General features: G+C 48.5%; 1 protein-coding gene across 2 annotated transcripts; it reads right to left on the bottom strand.

Annotated features, from left to right (window-relative positions):
- Positions 1 to 400: 400 nt before the first annotated feature.
- kiaa0232 (KIAA0232 ortholog) lies at positions 401 to 11,672 on the bottom strand. 2 transcript variants are annotated; one of them, XM_052062316.1, is made up of 8 exons: positions 11,395 to 11,672; positions 9,033 to 9,615; positions 8,820 to 8,960; positions 7,183 to 7,252; positions 6,993 to 7,077; positions 3,599 to 6,887; positions 3,385 to 3,493; positions 401 to 3,255 (listed from the first exon to the last, which is right to left on the bottom strand). In XM_052062316.1, exons 2-8 carry the CDS (start codon positions 9,273 to 9,275, stop codon positions 3,239 to 3,241), a joined length of 3,954 nt encoding a protein of 1,317 aa, XP_051918276.1. In that variant the 5' UTR covers positions 9,276 to 9,615; positions 11,395 to 11,672; the 3' UTR covers positions 401 to 3,238. The 2 variants fall into 2 exon arrangements, with proteins under 2 accessions (XP_051918276.1, XP_051918287.1); XM_052062327.1 differs by lacking the exon at positions 11,395 to 11,672 and adding an exon at positions 9,958 to 10,100.
- Between the last annotated feature and the right edge of the window lie 265 nt (positions 11,673 to 11,937).

Raw genomic sequence — 11,937 nt, 5'->3', positions numbered from 1 at the left:
CACACGGTGAAAATGTTAAACCAACCTAAAAAAAACACTCTCCGTAGCATCTTTCCCCTCGTTTTGTTGGTAATTCGGTTTTTACCGTCAGCAGAGGGAGCTTCCGTATTCTAAATTAATATGTAGTTCTCCTTCACGGTCAGCAGAGGGTACCCGCACTTCGTGGGAGTCAAAATTACGTCCTTCATTTGCAATTACAATTATGTACTCCTTTGTCCAAAAACTGATCCATGTAATCAGGAGGAAAAGTATCATTCTTCAAGAGTAAAGTATGAAATTAAAGTCATTTAATCCATTGGTTTCAATTGGCCAACAAAGAGCCAAAACGTACAACTTGACGTCAATTACATATTATTGGTATTGTATATTTAAAAAAAAGAGGCAAGCTGGCATTGTGATGCTTGGTCGACCCTTTTATTAGATGTTAATGAAATCCACAATGAAACAAAATCATTTACTCAGGGTGTACATGAAATCAGAACACACACTGCTACTTTGAGGGAGACGGGGACAACCAAGAGGAAGGAATGAAATGATTTGAAATGTTTTCAGTGCGGGATTATGTTCGTTGAACCACGGCACGATCCCAACACAACGAGTCGCTCGCTGCCTGCGTCGTTCCAAAAACAACAACATAGCACCTCACTGACTGCATTTTCTTCATTACATGTTTAGTTGCCGGTTTTTTTTTCGTTCAAACGCAGCATAGGAAAAAGGAAGAATTTAACAAAGGTGTGACGCGTTCCTTTCGGAAAAATAATTTTTATGGTGAAAGGTGACGCGTTCCTTTGAACTATGCGCTTTATGAGTCACTGTTTTTGATGACAAACTACCGCCAACATTTTTTGTCTCTCTTCAGGAGAACACTCACTAACATGTTCTGTCGCCTCCCAACCTCAACCACTACACTCAACTCGAAACGTGAAAATCGTCTCGGATTGGGCCAAAAATACCATCAAAATCAATCACCTCACACTTAAACATTTTGGTTTATCCCAAAAAGGTGGGCTGATGTTTGCATGCTGCATTTTCAGACCTTTTTTTAATGCAGGCGTCCTGTGAAAAACAAACATGCAACATTTTACATGATTGATTTTTCTCCACATACTCTTGAAGGTTTACAAGTGCCATGGCATTGCATAGAAACCTTGGGGGCTCTTGAGAAGCCCCCCCGCATTGCTTATGCAGTCTACGATGGCTTTTTTTTTTGTTCTTCCTTCTATCTCCCTCCTCTCCTTAAACTCTATAGCTCTAAATAAAACCAATCATCTCTGTGGCTTGCTTGGAAATAATGTCAATGTGTAGTCTACAATCAATGTTTGGTCAATGCACTTCCACAGCTGATTGTAGATCATGTTGATGAAAATATATGAACAAATTCCTGAGTGTCTGATGAATGTTAAAGACAAGATGGCCGAGACCCTGAAGCTGGAGTGGGGTCCCACATCCGAAAGCCATTTCAAAATGCACGGCCTTTTATTGACACATTCATTTCCAAGCAATGACGCACTGATGGGAAGTTTGTGCTTGAGAATCATGGTAAGGATCTAAAAAAAATAAGCCTTGCCGAGTTCCCTTCATCCAGAACTAAATCTAAGATCAACTGGGAAAGACATGTGGCCTTACTAAATGCAACACAGGCAAATCTTTTACCCCGCAGATATTTTTTTTTCACTATAATTTCAACCAGCAACACACAAGTCGCAGCATGGCTCAATAACATACACTTGAACCTTTGAATCCAATTTGTTTCAATGTTGTTTTTTTTCTTTTTTTTAATATATTTGCTTTTTTTGTTTTGATTTTAAAGAACGTATGCATGCGTACACATTCACCATTCAAGTTGAATCACGCTAATTATGACAAATGGTATTCGCGCGCATCGGAATATGACTCCATACTTCAACAAGATATATGGTGAATCAAATCAAATTGAAAAGAAAAACACAACATACATTTTTAAAAATCCAACCGTACCTTGTAGTGTAATTATGGCAATTTTTTTGTTTTTGTTTTAACCATATTCATGTTTTGCTATCGACAACAGAGTTGCAACACACTCATGAACTCCAAGCAGAGTCATTTGTAGGTTTTGTTTCAGGAGGCCAAACTGAAAGGAAATGCATTTGCACAACTCAAAAGGTTACATCAAAGAAAAACCACATTAAACAGTAAATCAGGGAAAACAATTTTTCTCCTTTTTACAATTTTGGAAGGGGAAAAAAAGGAAAAGGATGATAAGGATGATGGATTTGGGACTAATCTGGATGACAAAGAAAAAAAATGCTATTCCATCTATTACCACAGCCACATTATGGAAAATATTTTTAGCACCAGTGTTGTGTACAATAGAAGTGACAAAAGGTTTAAAAAAAAATCAACTGCAAAATAGTGCAGAAAACTTTTTGTGGGTCTTTTTTTTCCTCCTACAGAATTATTTCAGTTCAAAAGACTGGTATGTGATCACGTGTTCCTGTTTTTTCTCTTTTTGTTGTTTGTTTTTGCTCACAAACCACACCTTACTCTACAACTAAGGTTTCAAAAACTCAGCTTTTTCCATACAGTGGGGGGCAAGTCATTAAAAAAAAAAAAACTGCACGCATTCTCTACTTCTTTCATAATTGCATCCCAACAAACTAGAGCAAATTGAACTCAAAAAAACACATCTGTTCTTTCTCGACTGAGGATGAAGAGCAGCGCACGAGATTGCAGTTGTTTTATGCAGCAATTAGTTTTTGGTTTGGTTTATTTTGTTTACTAAGGGAGGGGAAAAAAAAAAAAAAAAGGAGTGAGACTGGCCAGACAAACGCATACGAACGGCCATTCAGGCGCCACTAACCATCCAGTATTGTCGCTGGGAAGTAGAATGGTGCAAGGACCACAACTGGAAAAAAACAAGTGGTGATCTCATAGCTGCATCAACTGCAGCGCGCTCTAAAATGCTTTCAACGGATATCTCTGCACATCAACTTATTTTTTTCCCATCATCTTATTTTACGTTTTTTTTTTGTGTGTCGATCTGATTATTGATTACACAAGCATTAGTAAATAGGGAGGGGGGGGGGGAGAAAAAAAACAGTTACGCGTGTGCTGCGGAAGCAGTGGAAAGCGAGAGATTAGCCTCGGTTAGGGTTTGGCGGCTCTGAGATGAACCTGAATAAAAGCCGGTGGCGGTCCAGTCGCCGAAACTCGGCAACTGTTCCTCGTGCCAACACAAGTCCACGGCGAAATGAAGAACTCAAATGTTGCTGCTGCCTAGAGGGAAAAGCAGGAACTTTGAAGGTCGGCTTCACATCAAAAAACATTTTTTCACCACACTGCCGCTTCGCTTGCATCTCATGCCCCCCCCCCCCCAAACTGTGGAGCATTCTTCATGAGGCTTACCTGTACACTGAGATCCGGGGAACAAGGGCGGGCCGAGCGCATTTTGCCACCAGCACTCATCGTCCTGGTTGCCACTTACTCCCTGTCCACTTCTATTTAACAGAGGGAACTAAGACAGAAATGGGACAAGAAGCGTTACGCCGGAGCAAAGCGTTACGCCGGAGCAAAGCGCTCGCCGTCGCGCGTTTCGGCGCGGGCACGGAAAACGACTCACCTGCGGCACGTCTCGGACAAAGTCGTACGCGATGCCGTATTTGGGGATTTGAGCGGCCGCCACGCGCAAGCAGCTGGCTTTCTCCACCGGAGATTGCTCTTTTCGCGACGGAGTGACCGAGGAGCTCGTCCGCCCGCCTGCGGTCGACACGTCGTCCAAAAATATTTCTTGCTCAGCGATGGGCAGAAGGACGCCGGGGCCCTCCTGCGAATCCAAAGAGGTCTGGGCACTCTTCTCCATGCCAGACTTCTTCAACCTGGGCAGGAATTTGCCAGATTCCAGTTCGGACTTCCCGTAGTACGGGCCCTCGCATTCCGCGTCGTCCTCGAGTGGTTTGAGATCCGCCTGAGGATCGTCGAAGACGTCCACCGGCGGCGGGACGGGGAAACTCGTCTCCTCTTTGTCGGTCTCGGCCTCCGAATCGCTCACCCCGCCGGGAGACAACTCGGAGGCCGATATCGGCCGGAAATGAGTCCTGGGGGAAATGCGAATGGCCCTGTACTGCGTTTGGTTGATGCCGTAAATCCGGGGGCAGAAGGCCTCGCTCTCCGAGTCGGAGCAAAGTATCGATTTCGGCTTGAACCCCGGACTGAAGGAGGCCATGTCTTCGGGCTCAAAGGAACACTCCACGTGGAGGACTTGAGAGAAGGGATTGTTCAGGTCCAAGGATCCAAACGGGTATTCCAAACGCCGCTCTTGGCCGCGCAAGCCGTCGTAAGATCCCAGCAAATCTTCCCGGAAGATGAAAGAAAATCCCTTGTTGAATCCGTCTCGGCTCCCGGCGATGGCGTGCTCGCTTTGGCCGAAGGACACCAGCGGCCTCCACAGGCGCCGGTGTCCCGGAGCGAAGCAGCCGCCCTTGTTCACCAACACGTCCGCGCCGGCGATGGCGAGCATTTCCGAACCCGAACGCGACGCGGCGCTCGACGGCAGCAAACCGTGCCGAGATTCGTTCGGCGGCACGACGGCCCAATTCTTATCGCAACTTAACGTCGTGAACTCGCCGTACACGCCGCCGATGATGAAAGATGTGCCGTCTTTATCGGATCTCAAGTCCCAGGGCTTGGACGGAGTCGTGTAGTCCCCGGCGCCATCCAACTTGGAGACTTTGTTTTTGGCTAAGTCCTGTTCTTCGTTCTTGCCCTCCCAGAGGTGATACTCCGAGCGCTGCACTGCTTTTTTCTGAGGCGCCTCAACCGGACCGCCCTTGGCCGGCACCTCCAGGCAACTGCCGCAGTAAGCGCCCGAGTCTTCGGAAAACACCTTCTCGCTCATTTTCTCCCCACCTTGCCTCGACGCCGCCGCCGACTTGGCCTCGCCGACCGCGGACCAAATGTCTTTGATTATTCCTGAGCTGTACTCGCCCCTCTGCTGGTTTGCGTTTTCCGAGAAAACGCTCGTACGGTACGCTTTACTCTCGTCCTCTTCCAATGCTATTCCGCAAAGGGACTCCAATTTGGATTTTTTGGTGTACGTCTGACAGGAGGCGGTGCAAATACTCGCCGCCTCCTCGCATTTGCGCCCCGGGTCCTCTTGCAAGAAGTCCAAGATTTCATCCTCGAGATATGTACCGGAAATCGGAGGGATGATACAATCAATTTCCTCGGTGCCGATCGGAGCGGCGGGGTCCTCGGCGGCAATCGTCCCGTGCTCGTTGTCCGAACGAGTCTCTTCCGAGTGCGACCACGGACTGCAAGTCCGCGTCGAAAGGTTGGAGCAGTGTTCAGTTTCATCAAAGGCACTATTTTTGGTCCATATGAGCAGACGAGACTGTTTGTTAGCGTCGGCGTTGCCGTCGTGGGTGACGGAGAGCGCGTCGCCGGGAAAAGAAAGAGTGGGACTGTCGTACTGCAGCTCAAAAAGGGAGAAGCCGGACGAGTTGGGGCCGGACGCCTCGCCGGCCGTCTCGGGGACTCGCGGCTCGGCCGCGTTTGCGGATAGATTGCGCAGGGTGAAGGAAACGCTATCGAGGAGCGGGGAGAGTCGGACGGGCGAGTCGCCCATGAAGCTTTCCCCGTCGATATCGTCTGAAGTCGACGGCGAGAAACATCCCCAGACTTGAGCCATGCTGTGGAGATCCTCCATCAGGAACCCGTAAGATCCCGAGGCTTCCTCCAAGTCTGCCCTTATTGCACTTTTCCCTCGCTGCTCCGGTCCGTCGAACGCCGAACAACTCTGCTCCTTGCTTTTTTGCCGAATCATGCCGAGGATCCGACTCTCTCGTAACGAGTCTGAGGCACTGGTATCCAATATGGATTGATAAATATCAACTTCATAGAAGTCGTCGAATTCTGGCAGATGCTTGTCATCTAAATGTCCGCGATCCTCTGGCCGAGGGCAGCTCGAGGTCCCGACGAGTTCCGCCGCCTCCTCGTCCGCTTCCACAAAATGGCCGTCCACAAAGGAGCCCGCGGCGAGGTACGCTCTCGGGTAGCTCTCGTTGGCGACGCAGATTCCCCGGATTCTTTCCGGCAGCGCGGCCGCGTCAGCTGCCGAGGCAAAGTCTACCGGGGCGCCCACTTTGCTCCGATACTTTGTTTCCAGCTTGCTTTGCTTGCTGCTAAACGGTACAAAATAGTCTGTGATGGGCTCAGTGTACCAAAGTGGCTCCTCCATGTATTCCTTTCTCTCCTCAAACCTCATCTCGGTTGCTTGCGGCCAGGCGGGATCTTTATAAATCTCTTTCAGGGATCTCCTATTCTTCTTGTAAAGCTGCGGCGGCGGTTTGCCCGTCGTCCCCCCCGTGTTTCGTTGCTCCTCTTTATCCGCAGCCTTCGGCTGGAGCTTGGGCTGTCCGCCGTTGCGCTGCCTCTTATTCTTCCCAACCTCCCTGGATTTGTGCCTTACCCTAAGCGCCTTGCTTCTGAACGACTTGTCGCCCTGGTTCCCGCTTGAGCTGGACCCCCCCTCGCTGGAGCCGGAGGACCAGGATCGGGGCCGATATTTGCCCTCGGACCTGTGTCTGGCTTGCCTCTTGGAGTGGGCCGTGTTCTTCTCCTCTGCCGCCGCGCCGCCGCGGTATCGGTTCTCTTTCTCCTTCTTGCTTCGGCGGTGCTGGCCTCTCTCCGTTGTGGCGCTGGTGACGGTAGCGCACGCTTCGGGGTTGCGCTCCTTGGCGGCCTCGCATTCGCTGTTGCAATCTTTCGGGGAGGAAGTGTCTGTGCTGGTCTGCGGAGCGGCCGAGGAGGATGAACTCGAGTATGCGCAGGCCTTGGCTTTGTTCCACACGGTCATGATCTCTTGGAGACAAACGGGCTTCTCTGACAAAGGTGGGAAGGCTTCATAATACCTGAGTCGCAATTGAGAAAAAGGGAGACGCGTTCAAACAACCGTCGCGTTTTTTTTTTTTCCCCTTGCTCATGTTTAAATACGCAACAGTTGTGATGTGACTTACATTTCCACCTGGTCCTTTGAAGAGGGGGACTCAAATCGTTCGGGAGAATGTGCGCCATCAGACTTTTTTTGGATCTGTTTTTCCTCTGAAGGAAAAAAAAAAATACAAAACATATACATGCATTTATAAAGAAAATTAGCGTTGTCTAGTTTCAACTTAACTAAATAAGATGCATCATGCAAAAACAAACCTTTCTGTTTGTTTTGAATGTCCCTTAGTTTGGAGCAAAGTTCCTCGACCAGGCTTTCAATTCCAGAGTTCTGAAAAATGCAAACAAAATACACCGGCAGTAGTTAGGGGGGTGCCGGTCACATTGGCGTAATACTTACGAGAGACTTGTGCCATCATCTGAAATTAAGAATCAAAAACGGAGGGTCAAAGCAGCAGAATGGGCTTGGCTGTGACTGCGTTATATTTACTCGTGTCTTCAGTATCTCAGGGACTTTTGAGAAAAGCGCACGTTGAATTCCGTTCAACTCTTCTGACACAACTTCAGACACGACACTCCAAACTGCCACCTTCAGAAGTTCTCCGATGACTCTGCGATTGTTGGCCTCATTACAGAAGGGGACGATCGGGAGTACAGGGGACTGACAAAGGACTTTGTGGACTGGTGCCAGCAGAATCTCCTCCAGATCAACCCTAGGAAAACTAAGGAGTTGGTTGTGGATTTCTGCAGGAAAAAGTCCTCACCAGCACCGATGAACATCCAGGGTATGGACATAGAGAGGGTGACCTCCTACAAGTACCTTGGTGTTCTTCTCAACGACAAACTGGACTGGTCTACAAACACGGACACCCTGATTAGGAAAGGACAGAGCCGACTCTTCCTACTTTTGGGGTTCAGGGGTCACACCTTAAGACGTTCTATAACTCGGTGGTGGCCTCGGCCATCTATTATGGCATTGTCTGCTGGTCAGGCAGCATCTCAGCCCGGGACAGAAAGAGACTGGAGCGACTGGTCAGGAAGGCCAGTTCCGTCCTGGGTTGCTCCCTTGACACTCTGGAGGAGGTGGGCAACAGAAGGATGCTAACTAAGCTAAAAGCTATGATGGCCAGTCCCTCCCACCCCCTCCAGCCCGCGCTGACAGCACTTGGTAGCTCCTTCAGCCAGAGACTGTTACACCCGCGCTGCAAGAAGGAGAGATACCGACGCTCGTTCCTACCGACTGCTGTCAGGCTGATGAATAAAAAATATCATAATAATAATAATAATTTGTATCCATTTGTGTTCATATTGTATTTAATTGAAAGATGTTTGTTGTTTTTTTTTCTCTTTCTCCTTTCATCTTTCTACATACATTCTTGCTGCTGGAGGCTGTAAATTTCCCCAGTGTGGGACGAATAAAGGATATCTTATCTTATCTTAACAGATAACTTGTGCCTTTCTTGAACCAGAAAAAAAAATAGGCCCTACCGTTCCCCCTTTTAAATAAATAAATAACGGCATCGTTTCCTCTCGGCCGACGATTGCTTTCACCTCATTGTGCTGAAGCTGGTCAGCTGACAGCCAAACAAATGTCTGCCGCAATCCCATGTCGCATATGCCAGTTAAAAAATAGACGGCACAGTCCGGTCCTCCCGGGGCTTGTCGCCAAGACCCAACCACACGATATACCCAACAGCACCACTTTTACTTTGTGCGCAGTCATGATGAGGTCGGCGTAGGGCAACATAGCCTCTTGTGGATTTTCTCACGTACATCAAGCACTACCATTTGACACATTACCCCTCAGTGGCAGAGTTCCACGAGCAAAAGCTACGTCTATACATTCAAGCGCGTGGCAATCTCTAGTTACAGGAAGATCAGGCCCGGGCAGCGCTTACCTCATCAGATGCAGAACGCAGACATTGCACGGCCGCTTGTTTCTTCATTTCCTCCAGACTCAGGTCGCTGCCTCCCTTCTTCTTACTCTTGCTCCATTTCTTCCCAGTTCCTTTCTCCCAGCCCAAAAAGATGTCATTCTCCTGTCAAACAAATGTTGAATAATTGAGAGCGGATCAAGATGTGCGCACCGAGGTCATATTGTGAAACCTTACGTGAAGGTAGTCCTGCAGGTCATAGTCGTAGCTGTCATGCAGGAGGAGGCTGAGGACATAGCGGGTGTAAATCATGGCATCGATCCCGCACTTCTCCAGCTCCTGGCCCAGCCAGCTTTGTACTGGACCCAGCGACTGGAACAGGGACATCTCTGAAGCGGGCAGGGGGGCCACGAGGGGGTCGGAGCAAGAGAGCGTCTCGGGAGGAGCGGGGCCGTCTGAATCGGTGCTCACGGGACGCATGAGACCTCAGGTGTTTGTTATCCTCAGGTGGGCCGGCATCGCGAGGGGGGTGTTTGTCGGGTGGTTGGTGGAGATGAGCGGCGGAGGGAGGGCGACGCGGAAGCCGGAACTTCTGAAAGGTGGGCTAATCACTCCGGGGGGATGCGCTGAAGGGGTTCTACGTGAGGAGGCATGTGGGATTATTTTTCCCCTTTTTGGTTGCTTTCAGCAAAAAGGGTGGTTTTTATTCGTCAGGCATGGCTTGCGCCGCTGATGGATCTCAGCTGCGCGGCTAAACACAACAATGTGTTTGCGTCACACGGAGGCGCCCATGTCGTGGCAATCACTTCGCCAGCGCCACCTGAAACACAGCGGAGAGACATGTCAGCGGATGGGGGAACATTTTTAGGCTTGTTTTCAGCAATGAACATATTACAAAACGCCTATTCATACCAAGACACCCCAGAGGCACACTGCAATCAACAACCACTCTTTACAATTTGAAGATTCCATTTGGTAGAAACAGCGAGATCATCTAACCATTTAAAACCGAATTAGGAACACAACACATGGCGCTCAAAGTCAAATAACCCACAGACAGCAGTGACACTGCGTCAGTCAAAAGATGAGATTGTGATGCTTCCTTTGAAGCCAAGTGGCAGGAAAACACTTGCTGTCAACAACATGTGTTTTGGAGGCTTACATCTGGTACGTAAGAAAATGGACTTTGCGCTGTTGTGATTTGCCCATGTGGCCGTCAGTCAAGGAAGGTCCATTACAGGACAGGTTACACCTCTTATGAGACATCAAAAGGACAAAGCTAAGAAGCTTAACTGTGTGTTGCAGCCCGACACACTTGCATGAAGTCCAGTTACCTTCGCTGGCTGGCCTAATCAATAACTGTGTAAATGCTGAGGAGCTCTACGAATGTCCACATTCCAAAGTTTTCCACTTTTCCCATGATGATGACTCTATATTTAAGTCAAAGAGACATTAATTGAAAAATTGACCACCCCCCATCTCCGAATTCAAACTGTTCCGCTCATTTGTATCATGTCGATAACTACTGTCCACATTCCCGAAATTCCACAGTCAGGTTTATAAATTCATGCAATATTTGATCTATTTTCCTCCATCTTTCTCATTTCTTAACCAATTGAAACCACACCAACGTCAAAATAGTCACTTCTTTCGGGAACTGTTGGAGGAGTGGGGTTGTCAAAATTTCACGCAAAAATCTCGAGATGAAGTCATACTTGACATGCTTTTTCTCCTTCAACCATTCTAATTTCAACAATTCGATTAATTCCACAGTATTTGCGTGTCATTTTTAAATTCTCCAGCTGCGTAACAGGACTTAACTAGGTATACAACGCTATGAAACACGCGACCTACAAGCATTTTTGTTTTTGTTATGGGGGAATTGTGACTCATGTTTTAAGACTGTATTTTGTTCGCAGTGTACTTCAACTTTGTTCGACTGACAGCCACAGTCCCCCACACGCCGTGGGCGTTCTTCTAGGTAAAGTTTCGCCCGGTTATTGCACAAAACGACATCTTAAAACGTGACCGCGCTCGTTCGCAGTCAAACAAGGTTAGCTGGACCACCGACCTTTAATGTTAGCTCAGCAGCTAATCACGTTGCACATCAAGCTAGCTCGCCTCGTTCAATCGGGCAAGTCATATCGGCAACACCAACGTCACTCCCGAAAACTATGCGGCTACTTTCGCGTGTGTTGACGCGCTATTTTTGCTTTCACTTTGCCGTCTATCCGGCGAATGACTTGTTCCGTGCGCCGTGACATTCGAGCGCCAGGGCGCAACCGTCAAGCTAGCGAGCGGCGACCCTCTGACATTAGGCCAAGTCGTTTACTTGGAAGTGGGCAACATGGCATCCGAAATGTTGGGAGAGGTCAAAAAGTGAGCGATCGGATCCCAACGCCCGCTTCGAAGTAGGCTCGTTGTTGCGGGGAGGAGGAGGAGCTGCTGCTGCCGCTACTGCTTGTTGAAGGCTAACCGTTGAGGACTTGACAGTTGCTCTCTTCAAAAATGTGCGCCATGTCGTCACACAGTTAAAAGCGAGGAACGCGCGGAGAATAAAAGGCACGACAACACACAAACGCCAGGCCGCTCAACGTACCTGCGAGCGGGCTGAAGAGGAGAGCAACGGCCGAAAGGGGAGCGGCTACTTGTCACTTGCTGCCGTTCCGAGCTCGGGCTCTGGAATCCGCTGCGGTAGCATAGCGTATCATGTACGCCGACAGAAATGGCGCTGTTTTCACGTCCAGTGACACTTGAGCTGGGACGGGGAAAACGGCGACATTCGGGCTCAAGCGAACGGAAGCGGAGCCCGTTGAATACCAGCTCGCGCTAGAGCCACAATGGCTGACACCGGAAGCCAGTTTCAGTCGAAGGACGGCGCTTCATGCGCCACCTCCTGAGTTGGTATCTAGGCAACGAGGCAAACCTCTGCCGTCCTATTACAGACAAGGGCTCCTTCCGCCAGGGTATTGCATCAGAAACACAAGTAGTACGCTAAACGCCAGTTAATTATTGTTATTATTATTATCATTAATAACAATAATAATAATAATAATGACATTGTAATTCCAGTAATAATTGCTATTATTTTCTCGTAATAAATAACGTAACATAAATTATATTATGATGACCTGTTCCCAGT

The sequence above is a fragment of the Hippocampus zosterae genome, chromosome 1, assembly GCF_025434085.1.
Source record: "Hippocampus zosterae strain Florida chromosome 1, ASM2543408v3, whole genome shotgun sequence".
Lineage (NCBI taxonomy): Eukaryota > Metazoa > Chordata > Actinopteri > Syngnathiformes > Syngnathidae > Hippocampus > Hippocampus zosterae.
This window is presented reverse-complemented; position numbering and strand designations above follow the sequence as displayed.